The 23,821-nt window shown below is 41.8% G+C and overlaps 2 protein-coding genes across 4 annotated transcripts in view; both read left to right on the top strand.

Annotated features, from left to right (window-relative positions):
- The first annotated feature begins 227 nt into the window (after window positions 1–227).
- On the top strand, window positions 228–16,064 carry nadsyn1 (NAD synthetase 1). The gene is made up of 21 exons (XM_020613706.1): window positions 228–556; window positions 2,817–2,877; window positions 5,428–5,544; window positions 5,754–5,807; window positions 5,944–6,033; window positions 7,458–7,509; window positions 7,602–7,690; window positions 7,789–7,906; window positions 8,126–8,257; window positions 8,610–8,681; window positions 9,655–9,779; window positions 9,900–9,948; window positions 10,700–10,802; window positions 11,643–11,811; window positions 11,971–12,106; window positions 12,229–12,335; window positions 13,458–13,589; window positions 13,877–13,946; window positions 14,726–14,854; window positions 15,486–15,662; window positions 15,930–16,064. Exons 1-21 carry the CDS (start codon window positions 472–474, stop codon window positions 15,963–15,965), a joined length of 2,103 nt encoding a protein of 700 aa, XP_020469362.1. The 5' UTR covers window positions 228–471; the 3' UTR covers window positions 15,966–16,064.
- A 740-nt stretch (window positions 16,065–16,804) lies between these two features.
- tpcn2 (two pore segment channel 2) overlaps window positions 16,805–23,821 on the top strand; it is a 34,622-nt gene continuing 27,605 nt past the window's right edge. For all 3 annotated transcript variants that reach the window (XM_020613703.1, XM_020613704.1, XM_020613705.1), the window contains exon 1: window positions 16,805–17,951. In XM_020613703.1, coding sequence (XP_020469359.1) covers window positions 17,801–17,951 — 151 coding nt within the window. In that variant the 5' untranslated portion in view covers window positions 16,805–17,800. The remainder of the gene's footprint in view (window positions 17,952–23,821) is intronic.

Raw genomic sequence — 23,821 nt, forward strand, 5'->3', positions numbered from 1 at the left:
TTTTGTTCATTTGATTCTGAAACTAAAGTAATTAAATTAATGGAATGGAGGAATATGTACAATACTGGCCTGAGATGTAGTGAAACAAAAAGAATATAGTAGCAGAAAGTGCAAATAGGTGTACTCAAAATTGTACAGTTAGGCTACTTGAGTAAATGTACTTAGTTACTTTCCACCACTGGTTAAAGGGGACATTTAACTGCAGCGTAACCGGGTGTAACGCAGCGGGTCCGTTTGCAACGTGACTGGAGTAGCGTGACCTGTCTCCCGGTGAGGGCGGTACAAGACGCTCACATGGGCAACAGAAGCGGTAGTAGAAGACGCAGCAGGCGACAGCCCCTGGGCGTCGTCATACGAAGTAGAGCCCGTACGCGCTGCTAGTGACAGGCTGGTAGAGGTGACCGTACCTGTACAAGCGTAACGTTGTATAACACGTTTGCTTTGTTGACGCGACCCACCAGGCACCAAAACATGGGGCGGAAAGTGACTCTTGCAACCTGCTCGTTGAATCAGTGGGCTTTGGACTTTGAAGGCAACTCGGAGAGAATACTGAGGAGTAAGTGGGACTGTGTGTTTGAAGCAGCAGTAACGTTGGCCTGACGTTACTGCAGTAAAAACGTTACAGTTAAACTGCTACGTTGTCGGGAATAGTGATGACAGTGCAGAGATAAATATCCAATATTCACTGTTCAAAATGGAGCTGAAGTGTCGAATAACAGACGTAGTAAACGTGACATTTGAAAAGGGCGCACCCCAGCCTGCAGCTGACAGACACAGGCTGCAGACTCAAGTGCACGATAACATATTTGTCCATACAGGCATTTTTTCAAGTAGCCTACTCTTTTACTATTTTTAGTTGCTTAACTTGAGTATTTGCATTTTGTGCTGACACTCGATAGTGCTGGAATTATCGGCTGCAAGTTGCAAAGTATCTTTCTTCTCTGGAAACGTAGCACGCGTTGGTATAGGAAGTAAACAAAGGTCAGATGAGGCGGAACCAGTACAGAGTCTTTAACCTGGTAGTTTGTGTCATGTTCCTGTCAGAAACATAGCCCCATTTTGTTTTCCTGATTACAGTGTAAGATAGGCATCATTAGATTCCATCGCCCCCTGTGGATCACTTTCTGTTTTATTTATTTACAGTATGTACATTACATGATCCCTTTCATGCATAATGTTCACATGTGTGGCCAGTTAACTCCATTCTGGGTTAGTTGGATCGATTGTAGGCCTACTCCAGAATTATATGCTTGCTGAGACCCCCAGTTTAAACTGGCTCACAGTGCACAATGTGCTTCAGCCATATCTATCAACTCAGGTAAAAAAGACATATTAGTAAACTGTGATGAACATGTTCCCGTTTTATTCAAAAACCAACTGTCCATGTATGTTCAGTACGTGGACGTCATGCAGCAGCGGACTCAGATTACATTACAAGTCTTGTTTGTGTAACCTGCTATTGTATCTGTTTTATTGATTCCAAGATGATTTCAAGTAGCTGGGATCATAATTAAACAGACAAACATTAACAGTAATGATCACACAGAAGAACTCATTCCTGTTTTAAATTTTAAATTTACATGCTTGTTTTCCAAACAGGGACAGTGTAGACAACAACACTGACATGAACTGAGAAAGAGCTAAAACTATATTTTTTAACTCAGTAGTGGGTCTGTGCTCATGTCTACTACACTATTGATATTTAATCACATTTGTTAGTGTCACTGAGTTGTTCCTCTCGTATTTCTAAAATATGTGTTTTGTTTTTTTGCAGTAATTCAATTTATTTATAGAACATAACATGGCCTAAGCAACACAAAATTCTATATTGTTAGCTGTGGCTCTATACCCCTGTTACTCCTTTGTTGTATGGTGTTCACTATGGAGGAATATTCTACCCAAAACTGAAAAGAAAATGAACATGATAAATGAAAATGCCACATTTTCAATTTTCCAAATGCGTGGACCATTGAATAACCTTTAAATAAAGCATCATTTTGTAAAAAGCTAAAGTGGATTTCAGTTTTAGTACAATTTTGAATAGTAAAACCAATCCTTAATGGTTTAGTTACAGATATAAAATGAAAAAATAATTCCATAAATATACACAGCTTCAAGCCAGTATTTACTTTACATTACAGTATTAACATTTGGCAGCAGTCACAGCCTGGTGTTTGTGGAGAGGACTTCCCATTCTTCTCTGCAAAACACCTCCGCCTCTGTCGGGGTGCACGGGCGATCATGACTATACATCTTCAAGTCTTGCCACAAATCCAGCTTTGCTGTGCGATCTGGACTCTGGATTGGCCCCTTCTGAATATACTTCTAATTGCTGTTTTGCCTGATCTGAGCTCAGTATCTTGCTGGACAACAAATCGTCTTCCATGTTGCGCGTGTCTTGCAAGTTTGCCTTCAGAATTTTACTGTATTGCATTCATTTCCTGTAGCAGAGTACGTTGTGCTGCCACCACAGTGCCCCTGCTAAGGACAGTGTGTTCATGATGATGTGAAGTATAACAGAGAGTATTTATTCTGTAGCCCAAAAGTTTCAGTTTTGGTCTCATCAGACCATATAAGCTTCTTCTACAAAACCCTTCTATACAAGGGATTAAAAGTCAAGACAATGCTGCCTTTGCTGCTTTGATTTTTACCTTTTTCATCAGTCTGTACAGGCTTTCTAACTCTGCTCTACTGAATTGCTCTAGAAACCTCTTTAAATAAATGAGCAGAACTCTGCTTCCCTCACTGCTAAGTACACACATAAAAGCAACGGTAAGTTTGCCTGAAAACAGACCTGTCTGTGTGTTTCTCTGCAGGCATTGAGATTGCTAGGACTCATGGCGCCAAGTACAGACTGGGTCCAGAACTGGAGATATGGTATGATGGGGAAAACATTCATTACTGTAGTTTTCAGGATGCTTGTTCAGGTTTCTTACTGGCATGAGTTTATTTCCATATTAAAATATTACTGCTGTTAACTTTCACGTTTGGGCCACAGCACCATAACAACACGCAAAGCATGTTTGGTAGTACTGGATGTTAAACCGTGTTTTTTATCTGTCAGTGCCGACGCACTGGTGGTAGAATTGGTGTTAAGGTAGAGCAGGCTACGTTAGCAGCATGGCTAACCAAAACACAGTGCAAACTCACAGGCTGGAAATGTGAATGAAGCCACTCACATCGATTCTTCACAACAGGGCTGTATCGTACATGCCTACAACGTTCCCCCCTGCCTCACCCCATGACCAACGCAGTCCTGTGCATTAAAACACAGCAGGCAGTTTCGTTTTTGCTGTGCTAATGGTCACACTCCATCATACAGGCCTGGTTCTGTTACAGTGCCTTGCGAAAGTATTCGGCCCCCTTGAACTTTGCGACCTTTTGCCACATTTCAGGCTTCAAACATAAAGATATAAAACTGTAATTTTTTGTGAAGAATCAACAACAAGTGGGACACAATCATGAAGTGGAACGAAATTTATTGGATATGTCAAACTTTTTTAACAAATAAAAAACTGAAAAATTGGGCGTGCAAAATTATTCAGCCCCCTTAAGTTAATACTTTGTAGCGCCACCTTTTGCTGCGATTACAGCTGTAAGTCACTTGGGGTATGTCTCTATCAGTTTTGCACATCGAGAGACGGAAATTTTTGCCCATTCCTCCTTGCAAAACAGCTCGAGCTCAGTGAGGTTGGATAGAGAGCGTTTGTGAACAGCAGTTTTCAGTTCTTTCCACAGATTCTCGATTGGATTCAGGTCTGGACTTTGACTTGGCCATTCTAACACCTGGATATGTTTATTTGTGAACCATTCCATTGTAGATTTTGCTTTATGTCTTGGATCATTGTCTTGTTGGAAGACAAATCTCCGTCCCAGTCTCAGGTCTTTTGCAGACTCCATCAGGTTTCCTTCCAAAATGGTCCTGTATTTGGCTCCATCCATCTTCCCATCAATTTTAACCATCTTCCCTGTCCCTGCTGAAGAAAAGCAGGCCCAAACCATGATGCTGCCACCACCATGTTTGACAGTGGGGATGGTGTGTTCAAGGTGATGAGCTGTGTTGCTTTTACGCCAAACATAACATTTTGCATTGTTGCCAAAAAGTTCGATTTTGGTTTCATCTGACCAGAGCACCTTCTTCCACATGTTTGGTGTGTCTCCCAGGTGGCTTGTGGCAAACTTTAAACGACACTTTTTATGGATATCTTTAAGAAATGGCTTTCTTCTTGCCACTCTTCCATAAAGGCCAGATTTGTGCAGTATACGACTGATTGTTGTCCTATGGACAGAGTCTCCCACCTCAGCTGTAGATCTCTGCAGTTCATCCAGAGTGATCATGGGCCTCTTGGCTGCATCTCTGATCAGTCTTCTCCTTGTATGAGCTGAAAGTTTAGAGGGACGGCCAGGTCTTGGTAGATTTGCAGTGGTCTGATACTCCTTCCATTTCAATATTATCGCTTGCACAGTGCTCCTTGGGATGTTTAAAGCTTGGGAAATCTTTTTGTATCCAAATCCGGCTTTAAACTTCTCCACAACAGTATCTCGGACCTGCCTGGTGTGTTCCTTGTTCTTCATGATGCTCTCTGCGCTTTAAACGGACCTCTGAGACTATCACAGTGCAGGTGCATTTATACGGAGACTTGATTACACACAGGTGGATTCTATTTATCATCATTAGTCATTTAGGTCAACATTGGATCATTCAGAGATCCTCACTGAACTTCTGGAGAGAGTTTGCTGCACTGAAAGTAAAGGGGCTGAATAATTTTGCACGCCCAATTATTCAGTTTTTTATTTGTTAAAAAAGTTTGAAATATCCAATAAATTTTGTTCCACTTCATGATTGTGTCCCACTTGTTGATTCTTCACAAAAAATTACAGTTTTATATCTTTATGTTTGAAGCCTGAAATGTGGCAAAAGGTCGCAAAGTTCAAGGGGGCCGAATACTTTCACAAGGCACTGTATGTACTGATATCGTGAGACAGCTTTTGCCTTGACGAGAAATATCATCTCATTTTAATGTCCTGAGATCTCATCACACCACCACCAGTAAGGAAAACAAAAGAGTCTTCTTCCCATGGGTATCCTCCTTCTAATTGTCCCCTGTACATGATTGGTCAACACAGCGTCTTTGCTGGATAATGTCAGCTTCCAGTGTGTTGACAGTTGAGCCAGATCTAACTTTTTCACCACACAGGGCTGCTTCCTTTTGCCAGAGTGTGTTGTGCTGGTGCCGGCAGCGGTGAACACAATCCCCTGTAGAAGTCAGTGGGGTGGGCTGCATGTTTTCACACCTGTGAGACTCGGTCTGAACACGGCCGTGGTCCAAAATGTCTTCTGCTGGACTGCCAGCATTGTTGGAACAGTAACTCAGAGGTTTTCTTAGACGCTAACAGTCTCTTTTCTAATTCACTGCATTTTCACAGCGGGTATGGGTGTGCAGACCACTTCTATGAGTCGGACACGTTGCTACATAGCTTTCAGGTTCTGAGGAAGCTTCTGGAATCTCCCGTCACCCAGGACATCATCTGTGATGTGGGAATGTGGGTATCGCCTTTGAGCAGTCAGACCAGTCCACTGTCCTCTCCATGGATAGTGATCATCTGTGAGGAGGACGAGAGGGCTGCTCATCAGTGACTGGTTGTTTCCTTTAGAGACAGATGTTTTCACCTAATAAATTCACATTGTACAGCTGTACACTAGGTCTCACTTGATGTCAGACTTGAAATGTTGTGAATTCTGTTCCCCTCAGGCCCATCATGCACCATAATGTGCGCTACAACTGCCGGGTCTTGTTTCTCAACAGGTTCGTGCACCAGTCCCGTCTCCTAAATGATGAGTTTATATAACTGTACTGGACAAAATCTTTGTCATGTTCAGCTGGAGCTGACAGCACTAGCAGTGGGAAATGAACCACTCTGCATGTTTCTTCCATACTGTAGGAAGATCCTGCTGATCAGACCTAAGATGCTGATGGCTAACCATGGGAACTACAGGGAAGTGCGCTGGTTCTCTCCTTGGAACCAGTTAAGGTCGGTCATCACTCTTCTTATCAGTCTATCTTTATGAGGACACTAATTGACATATTAATTACTGTATAATACAATAATTTTTATATTTATCAAGGTTAAGATTCAAGCTTACTTTTATCATATATACTAGGAGAAAACTGTGTCAAACTCCAAAACCACTGGATCCAATTTCACATAATGGAATGTAACAGCATCTGTTTATTACACTTTATTTGTCTACAGCCCCAAATCAGAAAAAGTTGGAACGGAATGTAAAATCAAAGTTAAAACTAAAAACAGTGATGTGTGAATCATCTGTGTCCTGTATTACACTGAAAACAACACAGCAGCACATTATTTGATGCGATGCATCACCTGGTTCGAATGGAATCATCATTTCATTGTTTTACCTCATTACTGGCCCTGAAATGCAGCCGTCCCAACTTTGTTTGTAATGTGTTGCAGCATCAGAATTGAAGTGAGTGTTTATTTTGAACAAAGAATAAAACTGATGAGGTATCACATCAAATAATGTGCTGCTGTGTTGTTTTCAGTGTAATACAGAGGTATTATTTGCAGTTTTAATTTCAATTTTACATACCGTCCCAACTTTTTGTGATTTGGGGTTGTACTAAATGCCCATGTCAAGGCTGAAATATGCTTCTGTATCTGCAGAAGGTTGTGTGGAACTCCTCGTGATAAGTAAACTGAAGAACTTTGAGATTTTGGGAGAAACATACACTCACTTGTCATACCTACAGTCACATGAAAATATCTATAGCAACCTCACCTCATGTTGTTGTGTCCAGTTTGGAGAAACAGGGTTTAGCTGAGCCTGGAATAGTGGAAGCTGTGCTGAAAAATTTGCCTTGTTTTAGTTACATGACATAGCTTGTTAGCTAGCAGGCTAGTCAAATGGATTCAGCAGTCGGCTGGTTTTATTTAGATCTCGGTGATCGGACCTGGCAACCTCACTATTGGGACGGGACTAATTACCGCTAAAACTACAGTAATGGTAAATGGACTGTACTTATATAGCGTGTTGCACTGGCCAAAGTGCACATTCACACCCTGATGACGACAAGACTGCCACACAACAGTGCTAGTCAAGCCACCGGGAGCAATTCAGGGTTCAGTGTCTTGCTCAGGGACACTTAGGCATGCGGGGAGACCGGGAGTTGAACCACCAACTTGCTGGTCAGAAGACGACTTGCCCTACCTCGTGAGCCACAGCCACCCCCTCACTCCTGTCTCATTTTCTGTAGTAGTACATTTACTCGAGACAAAATGTGTATTTTTTTAAGTTTAGAAGCTGGGTTTTTTGACCTGTTGTAGCCTTTGAGCTAAGGTACTTTTTAAGATGGAGTTTAGTTTACTACTAGTGTGGTTTATTTCACGTTTACAAATGATATGGACAGTAGTGTCTTTCTGTTTGCTTTGTTAAGGAAAGTGGAGGAGTATTTCCTGCCCAGAATGATCCAGGAAGTAACAGGCCAGGTAAAAAAGAAACATTATCATTAGCTCACTGTGTGTAGCCAAGGCTTTGGATCAGACAAAAGGTTTTTTATTCCCCTTTTTGTCTTCATCAGGATACAGTCCCATTTGGTGACTGTGTGCTGTCCACAAAGGACACTTGCATTGGGACTGAGATTTGTGCAGAACTCTGGAACCCCAGAAGGTAAAGCAACAGAGGATTATGTCAGGATTGTATGACTGTTGTATCTGTCTGTGTAATATCAGAAAGAGTCCTAATGACTGAAACTCACTTATCCTCAGCCCACACATTCAGATGGGGCTGGATGGAGTTGAAATCTTTACCAATTCATCTGCCAGCCACCATGAGCTCCGCAAAGCTGAACAAAGAGTCACCCTGATCAAATCAGCCACCACCAAGGTATCCTCACACCTTACCAGGACACTTAATGTAGGTTTTTGTCACCCATCTGTACATACACAGAGAATGCAAAGCAGAGATCACCAGAGGGCAGTGTTTGACCACAAATGTAGGACATAAGCATAACATTCTGTGCTTTTAGAATATTTTCTTTACTGAGTATGTAGATGTTTGACTGAAGTCAGTGCTGCATTCAGTGCACTGCTGGTGTTGTTTCAGAGTGGCGGTATATACCTGTATGCCAACCAGCGGGGCTGTGATGGAGACCGTGTCTACTACGATGGTTGTGCCATGGTGGCCATCAATGGAGAAGTTGTGGCACAGGGAGCACAGTTCTCTCTGAATGATGTGGTATGTGTGGACATGGAGGTTACCAGAGCTGGTGCCACATGTATCTGCTAATTAGTCTCTGTATACACTAGTAAAATCATAATGGATTGATGTGAAGTGTCGCATACAGTACATCATGCATTAAACAAGTGCTTTTGTTTGCAACCTCACTTTTCTTAAATGTCCCCTTAAGGGATGAACCAATTGATTTGGACTGAAGTTCTGTAGGTGTGAGCAAAAGTAATGAGCATTGTGTTAACTGGAGGTAGATCAGAGCTTCCTGTGCAGCATTCCTCAGCCGACAGGCAAATGTCATGTGAAAATGGCATCGGCACTGGAGAGCCAGGCTGATCGGTGTGTTTGCGTGTTGTAGGAGGTGATTACAGCCACAGTTGACCTCGAGGATGTGCGTAGCTACAGAGGAGAGCTATGCCAGCCACACATGGTGAGACAGCACTACCCTCTAACTTATTATTGCTCTCCATCATCTCTCAGGCTCACTAATGTCCAGCGTTGTTTCATATCATGTTCACTGGCTTATGACCTGATACCTCAAAATGAGAGACTGCTTAAAGCCAGAACTTGTACTCCTTCTCAGAGTCATACCACACACATATTTGTGCTGTTCAGTGTGATTCAAAGATATTATTATTGTTCACTATTACTGAATATTTTAATGGTGCCAGTTTTATGTTAATGTAAACAAAATAGGCTAAAAAACATGGATGAAAAGAGAATAGCAGTACCTACCTGTAGGAAAAGGTACAACAGCAACAGCACATTTGATGAGCTTTTACATCTTCTTGCTCTATCTTGGTCTCTCGTGTTGGTTCCCAGTTAGGTTTACTGTATATGTTGGTGATGAAAAGAGTGATCGCCTAGGGATCGTACTTGAATCATGAGATGCTTCTCTCTTTACAGACCTGTGAGCAAGTCTCCACGTCTTGAGACACAAATCTCAAGTTCTCAATCAAGATTTGGAATGCTAAGTTAGGTTCATGTCAGATCTCTACACCTCATGCTGGAGGAGGAAATGTAGAGAACTACACCAGGACAAATGACCCAGTACCACTGAAATGTGTACAGTACTTCAAGTATTTCAGTAGAATGGAAGAGAAACTCAGTAATTCAAATTTACAGAACAAGCACATCTAAGCCTGTGGCACTGGAACACAGTCTGAAGATGATCCATGTCACATATTAAAGCTGCACTAATTGTCCTCTTTCAGCCCATTGTTTTGGTTTTAAAGCTCCCAGCTTTAGTGTTTTGTTTCAGTCACATATAGCTCAGTTACAAGGGACATCCTGCTCTTTCATGAGAGCAGAAAACGCCTTTTTTCATTTCCTGACCATTCTACAGTATGAGAGTTTTGCCTGTGTTACACTTCTCCTCTTACTGTCCTACATCTCTGTTGTAGGAAAGTGAACCCAAACCATGTCACAGGGTGAAAGTTGACTTCTCTCTATCCACTGGTGATGATATCTATCTCCCTACCCACCAGCCAGTAGCATGGCACCTTCATACACCAGAGGAAGAGATCAGGTAGAAAAGATGTTTCATTTGCTATAAACTATGTATTTTACTTGACAGAAAATCTGTACCATATTTTAGCTTTGGAACATAAAGCCCCTTGATGGACAGCAGCTGACACGTGTTGTTCAGTCTAGGGCCGGCCTGCTGGCTGTGGGACTACCTGAGGAGAAGTGGACAGGTGAGGAGGGATACACCCCCACTGACAAACAATGTTGCAGTATTGTATCAAGTTATGTGTATGGCTCATTTAGATTAGGGTGATGTTCAGATTTAGTGTCATGTCATACAATACATATGGAGGATGAAGTTCCATTCCTCATGGACCACCAGTCCAGTCCAGTGCCAGTGTAACCTGGAACAGACGTTTAGGATGAGTGCAGAACCAAAATAATTGCAGGCTAAAGTTAAAAGAACTGTAAATTAGAAATGATTTATTAGAAGTTAGGTACAACCAGAACACTCTCTAAGAATAGACGCACATCAGCAGCAACAACTTGGATATAAATGAGGTCTAGTGTATTTTTTTTAGCAAACTTGACAGGTTGGTGGATGTCTTCATTGAAGCCACCAGCAGCCATGACAAATGTAGACTCCTACAATACAACTGTTGTATTGTACACCATTCCTCCACAGTCCACCGTCATGAGTCATACTGAACAATGATGATTTTGTGTCAAGTTAACCCATTCAGTCTGTTTAACAGCCCTGAATGTCGCTGTGTAGCCGTGTTTCAGTGAAAACTTCATTTAACACTGGGTAGTTACTCTCATAGAGATGCCGTGCAGGAGATCCTGGCTGCTGTAGCTCACTTTTTCCCACATAAAAGGTGCTCTTCGTTTCCAATCTAAAAAAGAAAGAAAGGAAACCAAGAGACATGATTACACTCTGATTTGGTGAACTCACTGTGATGCTTGTGATTTGTGTTCCAGGCTGGTTTTCTGCTGCCTCTGAGTGGAGGTGTTGATAGCTCGTCCACCGCCTGTATCGTCTACTCTATGTGTGTGCTGCTCTGTCAGGCTGTAAAGGATGGCAGTGAGTAGGATTCAGTTTGCTTTCATTGCAAACACACAGATTACTTTGATGTGACATGTTCTTGCAAAAGAGAAGGCTGCTGCTATTCTATATTTTCCATATTCCCAATCAACCCCATGTGCTGAAACAAGCCAACAATGAATTTCTACTACTTAAAAGCATCTTGTGTGTATCCAAAGCCTGATGTATCTCATTCTGTGCCATAGAGCTCCACTGTAAAATCACCTCAGTGATCACACTGTTGTACTAAGTGACATGTTCCTTCATCACCATAAACACACACTGTAGTTTATACTGACTCAGTCCCACATACACCGTCCCAGTGCACCAAATGGTACTGCTGTTTCAGTAAAGGTGGGATTAAAAACTACAGTGGCCAGCTGTTTTAGGTAATACTGAGCCTTTTTTAAATAAATGACCTATATATTTGTGAGGTGTTCTTAAGGCATAACATCTTCCACTGGTTTTGAAGCTGAGAACCACAGACAGAGGAAAAGTCAGAAGATACTGAGGGATGGAAACTGTTAACATGATAAACAGCAGGAACAGTGGGATGAGTTGAGTTACAACAACTTCAGCTTCCTGCCTGGCTTTAGCTCAGTGAGATAAGGCAGTGTCTATTGGTGCATCTCAGATCTGCTTCCAGAAGTTCCCCTTGGGGATTAATAGGTCCTCTAGCAATCTGAGAGCCCGGCTTTGGACCTTTGGTTTTATGCTATCGTCCTCCCTCTCATTTGTTTCTTGTCTTTCTTCACTCTAATAGACCAGATGTTTTCAAAAGTCTGCTTTTCTTGCCTCCTCCCTGTCTTCTCTTTGTCTTCTTCCCTGTCCATCTCTCAGACAGTCAGGTACTGCAGGATGTTCGCAGGGTGGTTGGGGATGACTCCTACCATCCTCAGCACCCAAGGGAGCTGTGCAGTCACATCTTTACCACCTGCTACATGGCCAGTGAAAACTCCTCTGAGAACACATGCGGCAGGGCCAGAGACCTGGCCAATCAGATCGGCAGGTAGGTTGGATTCAAATTGAAGGGCTTTTGTTTAAGGTGATTGTGCATTGCTACGTGTTGCGTAAGTAGTAACAAATGGTGAAGTGTGAGAGAAATACATGTTAAAAGAGAAGGCCATTAATTGTTTTCATCCTTTGTTGTTTATCTCTTGCTTTGCAGCACACACATGAATGTTAACATAGACATGGCAGTGAAAGGCATTCTGGGTATCTTCTCAGTGGTTACTGGAAAGTGGCCTCAGTTTCGTGCAAATGGAGGAAGCCACAGAGAAAACCTGGCTCTGCAGAACATCCAGGTCAGACACTGTCATCGTAATGACAGTTTCCTCACCGCTCAGCTCGGCCTTTGCACTTACACAACTGTGACTGTGTTGTAGGTTTTTATCAGTGCCCTGGATGTCTGTGTATGTGTTTCCAGGCTCGGGTCAGAATGGTCTTGGCCTATCTCTTTGCCCAGCTCAGTCTGTGGGCGTGGGGGAAACCAGGCGGACTGCTGGTGCTGGGCTCAGCCAATGTAGATGAGAGGTATTAATGGAGCTTTTACCTGACCACAGACATGTCTAGCTTATTTCATATTGCAGTTGCTTCATATGTATGTATGTATGTATGTATGCCAAGTCACAAGTATTCTATTCACAATCAACTTTTATTTCCTGTCTTACAAGTGTTCAATGTGGCCACCACCTGCAGCACGGGCAACATCAATGCGATAAGAGAATTCCTCCCAGGTGCATATTAGCATATCACGATCCACTGAGTTGATCGCTGTTGTTATTCGATGTTTAAGGTCATTAAGTTCACATACTATTTAAGCCATTTAAAAACTTAGATAACTCCTCTTTCAAATGGTCACTGACTCATTCCATGACAATGATTGAGAACTGAAGCAATGCGTAATGAAATCGGTTCATTCTTTTTGAATAACCCTGTATTTTTTTTTTTCCTAATTTGCCCTATTCTGACTTAGTCATTTTTCTGTAAAACACTTTGAATTGCATGAAAGGCGCTGTATAAATGAAGCTTGGTTGATTGATTATGGACATGTTCAAGTCTCTGTAGTAAGATGCTATGATCAGTGGTGTCAAAAGCAGCACTGAGATCTAAGAGGACAAGTATAGAGACATTTTTTTTGTCTGAGGCTAGGAGAAGATTATTGGTGACTTTCACCAGTGCAGTTTCAAGGATTTTAGAAAGGGGAAATTAGATATCGGCCTATAATTAGCTACACATGTTGCATCATGATGCTATACAGAGTAATTTTCATATCTCTTTGAGGTGATTTTGATAGTGTCCTAAAACAAGCTGATATCAGTGGGCCTATGGAAGTGTGGAATAATGATTTGAAAAGTTAGTGTTATTTATCTGTATCCTTCTGTAATGTGAGTTGTAAGTACATAAGATTTACTGTGCTGAGCTGAGCAATGCATATTTACAGGTGTGGTCCTTTAATATTTGGTGTAAGGCAGTTATTCATCGAAAACACTAACTGTTCTGTTCTGTTAACAAACCAGCAATCACAAAACATTGATAGTGCTGCTAAAGCATTACAACTAATGATTAATAAATATTTTTCTCTAGACATACCATTTTTTGTGGCGAATATATATAGCCTAACTTTTCCCCTGTTAAACTAGTTGTTCTGCTCAGTCTGACAGGGTATTTCACCAAGTATGACTGCTCCAGCGCTGACATCAACCCAATAGGAGGCATCAGCAAGACAGACCTGAAGAGCTTCCTGCATTACTGTGTTCAGCAGTTCCAGCTCACTGCCCTGAGAGGGTGAGGTCACAGTTGGGAAACATACCTGTTGTTACTGAGAACACAAACACTAAAGATGTGTAAAGATTCAAAGAATGTAGATGAAATCAGTCTTGGTATTTTATCCTCTTCACTGAACAAAGTAAACATTCAGAAGTATATTACAGTAGCACTGCCATTTATGGCAAAAACACCAGTTTTCAGTAGTCACAGTTTTGTAAAAGCTCTGTCATATACTTTGTATGTTATGCACAAATGAGTAGTATATGGTTTCCAGTTTGTCAGTGTGGTTTTGGTTTCCTCTGCAGCATCCTGGACGCTCCCCCAACAGCTGAACTGGAGCCTCTCATCGACGGACAGGTGTCACAGACGGATGAGGTAGGACATGAAAATATGTCTGCACACACTTTAACAGAAGTGCAATTACAAAAAGCCCTTGAAGAAGAGACTGTGGGTCCGTCAAAATTGGCTTTTTTACTTTTTTGTGCTTGCATTTGGTAATAGTAAGCATTCAGAAGAAAGTAACAATCTGACAGTTTTCCTTATAATACTGTAATACAACACTGGGGTCAGATTGCTATCCTGCAGTGCTGCTCCTTTACTTCCATGTCTTCTTCATGGATTGTCAGTGGGAGAGGATACTGAACTTTTGTCTGAGACATGATTTACTTCCTGTTTTAAAATGAGCCACAAATAGTTTACCAGCCACTCCTCCTACTCCTACCTCGAGCTGATAAAGTGATCAGTGCTATCAACAGTTAACAGTTCGGCTGACGTCGTTAGAAGTCTCCTTTTGTCCAACTCAGTGTGAAATCAAGTTGCTCATGTTTTCAGCTGGTAAATCTGCCAGTGTTGTCACAGTAAACTGCTCATAAGCCACACTGAGGCTGTTAGTGCTACAGCAACAAGTCTGGACAGGTTTAAAATGTGACTAGCTCATGTGACATTAAAACCATACCTCCCCTAGGGATACAGTACATATCCCATCCAAGTGGAGCTAACTTGCAGGCTAACAGTGGTTCATACAAGTGATTAAAAGACTGGAACTAGAAGCTCAGCACATGGGATAGTTGGACAGCATTTACTTTATTTCCTGTCCTCATTTTCCTAATTATTTTTTTCCCTTCTTTCTCCAACCATGACTTCTCCTTCCTCAGGTGGATATGGGGATGACCTACTCTGAGTTATCTGTGATTGGCCGACTGAGGAAGATCTCCAAGTGTGGCCCCTTCAGTATGTTCTGTAAACTCATCCACATGTGGAAGGACACTCTCTCAGCCTCAGAGGTCAGTCACATCCTTCACAGTGCAGCACAGTTTTCTGCTTGTCCTCTACTTTGGGACAGTGTAATTCTCCACTAGTGGAATTTCACATATCAATTCTTATGTTGAGTGATGATCATTTTTGCAACAAACTCGGTCACCCAAAAGAGCAGAGAAATCAAAGTTTCAGAAAGTCTGTAATCAGCTTAAATGTTTAGTTTGCCTCGGTGCAACATGAGTTCACCTGTAAAGAATAAAGAATTTTCCTGGAGGTAGAAATGGTGTTCTTAAAAGTACAGAATATTTCACCATTTATCCATCCATTTTCCTCCACTTATCCGAAACACCTCCCTAGGAAGGCGCCCAGGAGGCATCCGAAACAGATGCTCGAGCCACCTCAGCTGGCTCCTCTCGATGTGGAGGAGCAGCGGTTCTACTCTGAGCTCCTCCCGGGTGACTGTGCTCCTCACCCTATCTCTAAGGATGCGCCCGGCCACCCTGCGGAGGAAGCTCATTTCGGCCACCTGTATCTGGGATCTTGCGTCATTAATGAAGATTGCGTATTTAGCAGTGGCTGTCATAATGTAGTAATAAATAAGAGAAGAATAAAATCTAAAAATGCTCAGTCATAACAGTTAGCTTTGTCTTTTTTCAGGTGGCCCAGAAGGTGAAGCACTTCTTCCGAATGTACTCAGTGAACCGGCACAAGATGACCACAGTGACACCGTCCTACCATGCTGAGAGCTACAGTCCTGATGACAACCGCTTTGACCTCCGACCTTTCCTCTATAACACACGCTGGACCTGGCAGTTCAGGTGCATCGACAGCCAGGTAGTAGCCCATCCTTAAGGCAGGATCTTTGCTTCACTTCACATGTTTGAGTGTTGAGCTGGACTGAAAGACAGTCAAATCTGACAGAGGAAAGCATAACAGCGTAGGGATAACGGAATGAACCGTGAATAATGATGCTCAACATGATCAACTCCAGTGTATTTGGTAGAGCCGAACAGAGTCAATCCTGAATTGTATTGTTAAAATAAACATTATTGCTAAATAGACATTTAAAGAAGTTTCCATGTTTCATTCTCTTCCCTACAGGTGGCCCAAATGGCAGCAAATGCTCCAAAGCAATAAGAACCTGAGTGTCCAGAGAAAATCCATCAGAACCGGGACAGGTCAAAAGATCAAATAAAAGAACTGAAATGAATGAAGAATAAAATATAGTAAACTGTAGTGAGGCCACTTTATCAGTGAGGTTGACAAAAGTAAACTAGCAGCCCCTGTCACATTTGTTACAGCTAGACATGTACGCTGCATGTCATGTAAAGTTTTTCTCCGTGACAGATGCAGGACTGCAGTCAAAAAACATATTTAATCACCATGTAAGAACTAGTGACTGTTGCACTTGTCCTAACCTCTCATTGTTCACCTAACCAGACTACAGCCACTGCTGTGGATTTCAGAGTCGATGTCTTATTTATCCTGTGTGACATATAGTGAATAAATCAGAAATTCAAAATAAAAGAGTAAAAAGCAACACCAATAAGAACTCGTTAGAATGGGACAGATGTGACGTTGTGACCTTGACCTTTGACCACCAGAATATGATCAGTTCATCCATGAATCCAAATGGACATTTCTGCCAAATTTGAAGAAATTCCCTTAAGGTGTTCCTGAGATATCGTGTTCATGAGAATAGGGCCAGAGGGACAGACCACCTGAAAACACAATGCCTCCGCCACGGCTGCTACCATGCTAGCAGCTAGCCGAGGCATTGTGTTTTTGTATTTCAACACAATGGTTCTTTGAAGTAATTGATGACATCAGCCTGCTGAGTTGATCACAATGAAAATGCTACAACAATAATGTCATCATGACGGTCCTGTTAGTTTGGCATGTTAGCATGCTAACATTTACTAATTTATACTAAACACAAAGTGCAGCTGAGGCAGATGGGAGGGTCATTAGTTTTGCAGGTATTTGGTCATAAACAAAAGTTAAAATGTTGACCCTGATGATGACACTAGATGAAAAGTCAGGGGGTCACCAAAGAAGGGGGCACTGATTTCTGAACCTAGTATCATATCACTCCATCAAGTAGTTGTTCAGGTATTTCATTCAAAACCACAGATGTGAACCTTGTGGGTAGGCAATCAGCAAATCCATTCGAATTCATCCATTCTGTATTTAATAAGAGATTTCTGAACCTGCGTCATGGATCAATGGACAGACCAAAGCCACACCTCTAGTATGGTTAAATAAAAACTCCCTACTGAATAACAAAATGTGTGAAAGAACAAGTGAACAAGTTCATAGAAGAATTTGAAAACAGCAGTACATTGTTTATGGGCATTTTATTATTTATTTTAGGTGCATTGAAAGCACATCTGGTTGCTATAATTACTGTTCATACTGACCCTTAAACCAGTTTCATTTTACATATAAGCATGTATTACCTGAAAAGTGTGAACATATTGTTCTAGTTCTCATGGGGCTGAAAGAAAAACATCCAATGAAAGCTGCTGGATTCGGCTCCACGGATGAGATTTACTAAGTCAAAGTTGTGCTAGTCCGGGGTTTGTGTCATATCACAGTGAGGACACACTGTCCAGTAGTTATTATGACCTTTTCATTTTTAAGACCGTGATCATTCCGGTACCCTTCACCCACCTTGCTGCTCCTTCCTGTGCCTCACAGCTCCACTGTGCAGTAGGTGGAGTTTGTCATTTTAAAGTCAGTGTAAAGTGAGACTTGAGGGGAGGGAGGAACAGCGCAGAACAGCACTTCCTAAAACATTCCGACGCTTTTGGATCGACATTTGTTTTGTTGTTAGAAGCTCGGTGTGGCTGTGACTGGCTGCGTAGGACTAAACCCAGCACTACAGGGGCTCATGTCAGTCTCCTGCCAACTCCGCTGCTTTCATTTTCAACGCTGAGGAGCGGACACAGGTCAAGTTGTAACTTTCCTGGATGGAAACGGACAGTTTGCTGACCGACGGTGTGACCAGTGACCCAAGGAATTATGGCTCCTGGTCGTGCGCGGAGCGCGAAGGTTCCCCGGGCAGCCGCCGGATGTCGTACTCTGTGGCCGGGGGGTCGTGTCGTCTCGAGAGGGACACCGGTGAGTGGAGGGGCGCTGTGCAGCTGTCAGGTCGTTGGCGTGCGCAGCAGGATCCACGGTTCTATCAGGAGAGACGTGACTGGTCTCTCGATGTTCGTTAATCAGTAATTAAGGTGGTGGCAGAGGATTGGTCCTTACGTGAAAGTAATAATACTACAAGTCCTAGATTCAAAACTTTACTCAGCTAGAAGTACAGATGTAGTAGGCTATCAGCAAAAAGTAAACGGACATTGCTGGATAAACCCGCCAGGGACCTGCAGCAAAGTGAGCCATCACAGCTCCATCTTCTCTGCATTGTTTAGGAGTTTTACCTTGATTTGCACACAGTAGACAGACTGATCAGTGTACTTCACATGTCATCAACCAAACCTGCACCTCAATATGAGCTGATCATGAGGCCCTTATCACTGCCTGCAGTGCTTCATCCGCACAGTCATGACTTGTAGGCAAGGGGTCAGTTTTCCACAGGTTCTGGTTGGTAACCCAGCCTTTCCTGGCACTGTAAACGTTGTTACTGGTGCATTAATGCGTAATTCACTTTTTACACATGCAGCTGGTTTATAACAAGGCAGTATATTTTGTAAAACCATCAGGCTTTGTAAAAAATGGATAGCTATCAGAAAAATGTAGGAAGTATAACGTGGCAGAAATGATCAAACTACATTAACAACCTTTGAAGTGTTCTTAAGAGGACATAAATAATAAACAAACAAACATCATTTCACTTATTTTCAGAGTATGGCCACAGCTCAGAAATCCCTCGGTGACATATTTAATAAACATCACATTAACTAGATGTTCCTTTCCGCTTTGGGATGATCTGTCTTAAATCCTTCTTTCTAATACTTGGTAGGACCTCATTTGCCTCCGGATCAGCCTGAATTCTTGGTGTCATGGACTCAACCAGATGCTGAAAACGACTTAGAGATTCTGCTCTGTGTTGACATGACAGCATCAGTGTTGCTGCAGATTTATCGACTGCACGTTCATGCAGCAACCGCATCCTAAAGGTGCTCTGCTGGATTCAGATCTGGTGACTGTGGAGGCTGTTGGAGTAATCAAACTAATTGTCATGTTAGTGGAAGCAGCTTGGGATGTTGAGAACTTTGTGACATGCTGCATTATCCTGCTGGTAGGGACCTTTAGAAGGTGGTAGACCGTGGTCATACAGGGATGCACACGGTCAGCAGCGGTACTCAGATAGGATGTAACATTTAAACTATGCTCGGCTGGTGTAACAGCTTTAAATGTGTGCCAAGACAATATTCCCCACACCTTTACACTACCAGAAGCCTGAACAAAGCTGATCCAAGACTCTACATCTGCATGTTGCAACAGAAATTCAGATTGGAGAGACCAGGTGAGGGTTTTCCATCTTCTACCGCTCACTTGGTAGACCTCACCTCAGTAGACCTTACTGGGTCTTCTGCTGCACTAGTGCGTCCACTTCAAGGTTCAGGGTTTTGTATGCTCAGAGATGTTGATCTAGTCTTGTTATAGTATCCATCTTTTGCCTTTAGATCTGCTGCTCGTTGGAAAGTTTTATGTTTTTGGCACCATTCTCTGTAAACTCTAGAGACTGTGTGGTGAAAACCGGGAGATTGGCAGTTTTATGAGCCAACACCCCATCTGGTACACACCTCTGTGCTCCAGAGCACCAAACTGCCAAACGTTCTGCTTTTGTAGAGGTAGTCACACTTCTTAATAATTGACTGATCCTGTGCATTTGATTATTAACATCGGGCAGCACTCAGTGACCGCTGATAGACGGTGGCGGTGCACTCAGTTGCAGCAGCTCCTCCTGGTCATATTGCTCAGAGTGTGAATGATGTGTGTTGAGCATTACGATGAAGAGAGAACAGTGTCTCACCTACATATATACTGAAAGTGTATGATAGTGACCGTACACTACTGAGAAGTGATTGCAGAAGTAGGAAGGTTGTACTTTTATTTACCCCCCTGGGAAGCAGTAACTACATATTGAAATCTGCTGTTGTTACCTGAGATTTGTTTGGTTTTTTTAAATTTGTTTTCTTGTTGTTTACAGACATTGGTAAGGTCCACACAATTGTTCTTAGCCCCTGATGAATAAAAACAGAATTGAAGGAGGATGTACTTTCTTCCTGCCATGATTGTAGCTTAAAGTGAAACAAATGCTGTATTTTTACATGACCCTATGAACCATGTATTGCAAGACATTTATAGTATTTAGCCAAAAACATGCACAGAAACTGTATCACTGAAGTGTTGGGCAGAGAGATTTGGCACCCTTGCAATGCAGGGTTTTATTTTATGGGAAAGCACCTCTAGAGGTGTTGTTTTAACTGAGATGTTGACATCTTACACTTTTGATCAGTTTCAATGTAAAGTGTTCTTCAGGTGAAGTGGCTAAAGTGAAGTATGAGCGGTATTCCCCTGCATTATGATCTTTAAATGCTTGTTCAGCAGTTTAAAACAAACTCCAGTATGATTCTTCACACCATACTAGGTATTCAGATACATGATGTATGATTTTTTTTTTTTTTAGGATTGGGTCTATATGCTGGTAGTACATCTTATGGTCCATTATCAAAACAAAGGAAGCTGAATCTTTGACCTTTTCAACCAGAGGAAGATTCATAATCCCACTACTAGGTAGTGTGTGTTTTAGTCAGTTTTGTTCAAGAACCCACAAACTGAGACCTGTTTTACATCCAAACAATTTATCAGACTTGCTCTGACTTATTAGTTTGATTGTGGAAGGAACTGAGTTGTGGAAAATCCTCTTATTTCCTGTCAGAAGAAAAGGTCGGTTTCGTGTTTCTGTGTCCAGAGAAAGATCCATGAGGTGTTTAGCCTAGCTTAGCACAAAGACTGGAAGTAGGGGGAACCTGCTAGCATAGCTCTGTCAAGTGTGGGGGAAAACTCCCCCTCCAGCAACTATTGGCTAAGCTGTTTTTGCACATGGCAATGTGTGGGGTGTTTTTCAAGTCTCATATATGATTGTTCCTATATCCTCAGTCCTTGGTTAACCTTGATGTCATTCTGGGTGACTGAGGTTCCAAAGCTCTTATGACGGCTCTGAGGAGCGAGGAGGTTGTTGTAGGAGTCAAAACCCAGGATACACAAGACATTCCTTTGCAGAAGTTTGAGACCTGGCACACACACCTTAGAAATCAGTTGGTGATTAGATCCTTCAGATATTTTATATTCTGTCCTATTTAAAAACTGTTGACATGATGCTGTCTGAACATTGATAGGAGTGAAAGGAATATACTGTAATTGGAGGCCACTGACAAAATGCACATAACCGATTTCAGGAACAGGTTGTTACCAGCATAAAAATGATTTTCCACTTTACAGATAAATGCTCCCGCCCTATTTTCAGTTTCCATCCATGGCAGCTGAAGGTTTGGCAGAACAATTTACATTACATACAGCGTGTGAGTAAATGTATGAGTGACGATCCCAACCTGTTGTCCCATCTCTCCCTCCTTGTGCACTGACTGATATTATAAAACAGGCAGCAAAATTTCTTAATAAATGATGAAAACAGCCTGTGAAGGAACAGAACAGATCATAATTTATCAACTTGTCTGTTTTTAAACCCTTTTTTCACAATAAGAGCTAAATATTGTCAGAGTAAAGCCACTGTAAAGACTTTACAGTACAGATGGATGAATGACAGAAAGCATCACTTAGCAGATGAAACTTGCCATGTTATTTATTCTTTTTCCAATAACGGCTTAAATTTTAGCTTCAACTTTAGCTTCAACTTTAAAGTTAAAGTTTAAATACGTAAAGCAGATGTACTTTGTAAAATTATTTTAGGTCCCTAGCTGGCGCTACATAGCTTATCTTCTTAGCTGTTTATGTCATAGTCTTGTATTGTTGCTGGCCACATACATTTGTATTTCTATACAGGAATATATATAATCATGGTTTATGGAGAACTGTGAAACTGAAAATTTTGACAGTTTTTTTTAATGCTACTTCAGGAAGCGTGAGAAGTGTTGCTCACACTCTTGTGTGGTGTGTGTTGCATGAGTATTTCAGCAGTATTGTGGCTGTCAGTGGCACCCACCACCACCATGACACATCCCATTTTGATGTTATTAGTGCTAAGTGTGTGTGGGCGTTGCTAGAACTGAGTCATCATGTCTGTCTGTACATAACTGCTCAATGGAAAAGCTGCAGTCATCGACCATAATCACCTGACAGATGAGGAACAAACTGAGTCCGATAGATTTGGTTTGTTCTCCTCTTATCTTTTCTCTTTTATGCTGCTGTGTTCTGTTGTAACAGTTAAACCCAAACATGATGGATTACTTGATGTGATGAAAGGCGCTCATTGTTCTGTCCTGATAGGCTTTGTTTCAGGGTAATGAGAGTCCCAAATTAAATGACATTTCTTTAGAAAAGCTGCAACAACAATCATAACAAACCCTGTGAAATCTAGATGTAGTCTCTTCCGTAGTGTGTAAAGCCTGAGTGAAGCAACAATAAATATAGTCTAGTAAAACAAAAACAGGTATCAGCTTCAGTTAAACTAAATAAAACCAAGGTATCAGATTTTTTTTCAACTATCAAATATCAATTGAAATACTGACCTCAGAAATCCAGGGCGTGCTTTACTTGGCTCTGACTAACTTAGCTCTTTGCACTGAGAGGTTAAAAAAATACATTTAATGTTATTTAAAAACGTGACAGATGTTTGGATGTTTGACTGTGCAGACTTGAGACTAGCACGTCGGTGCATTTAGAATATATCTAACTAAAAAAAGCCAGTCACGAGGGCATCATCACACTAGCAGCAACTAAACTTCTTATGCCCGCTTTGAAATAAAGCAGGCACACAACAGAGCTGCTGCACTAATCTTCTCCACCATCTCCTGCACCCAGCAGGAAATTAAAAACACATGATGTGACATGTTTTCAAGTTATCAATGCATGGAAAGCCACTGGCCCAGGTGGAATACCTGGCTGGGTGCCCCAGGACTATGCCGATAAGCTGGCAGAGGTGTTTACTGACATTCTCAACCTGTCTCTGTCATTTGTACTATCTGAATTTAAAGAAGTCATCATTATTCCTGTCCCAAACACCAGAGTCCTCCATAGCCTGGCTATTCCAGTTTCTGATTCTTTTTTTCCACATCTAACCTGTCAGTTCCAATTTTGGCTGATTCAGATTTTCTTTCTCTCTACGAACTGTAAATTATAGCATACACAGGTATGTGTATGCTATAATTGAAATATTTATAACTTTAACTAAGGTATTTGTAACTTTTCTTTAATGAAAAGTAGAATTGTAGTAAAAATCTAACTTAGCATTAAAGTTTTACATTTCCATCTTTCTGTCCCTCCAACTAAAAATGAAGTGCAATATTTGTACTCCAAACATCAACAGGTAACAAAAACAGAGGAATGTCTCTTGTAGGGCTGTAGTGATTATTCGACTTACTCGACTTAATCGATTATGATAATTAGTCGATTTGCATATTAATCGTCGACTTGTCATATGTAGGAAACAAAAAAAAATTGTAAGACAAGTTTCATTTTCACACTCCAGAGCAGATGGTGGCGGTAATGCGCCAAAAGCTGGATGCCAACCGCCCTTTAAAAGGACGCAGAAGAAGATTAGTAGGAAGTAGGCAGTAACGCGAGCATGGATACGCATAGCACTAGCAGCATTGCGTGTCCGGGGAACGCGAAAATACCGCGACTGCGGTCACCAAAGGTTTGGCAGTATTTTAAACAGATACCAAACAACATGGTGCTCTGTCAGCTCTGCAAAGCAGAAATGACGTTTCACAACAGCACCAGCACCATGCACGAGCATTTAAAAAGGAAACATCCCGGGGCAGTTTCTCAGGACAACAGCGGAAGCAAGA

The sequence above is a fragment of the Monopterus albus genome, unplaced genomic scaffold (assembly GCF_001952655.1).
Source record: "Monopterus albus unplaced genomic scaffold, M_albus_1.0 scaffold137.1, whole genome shotgun sequence".
Classification (NCBI taxonomy): domain Eukaryota; kingdom Metazoa; phylum Chordata; class Actinopteri; order Synbranchiformes; family Synbranchidae; genus Monopterus; species Monopterus albus.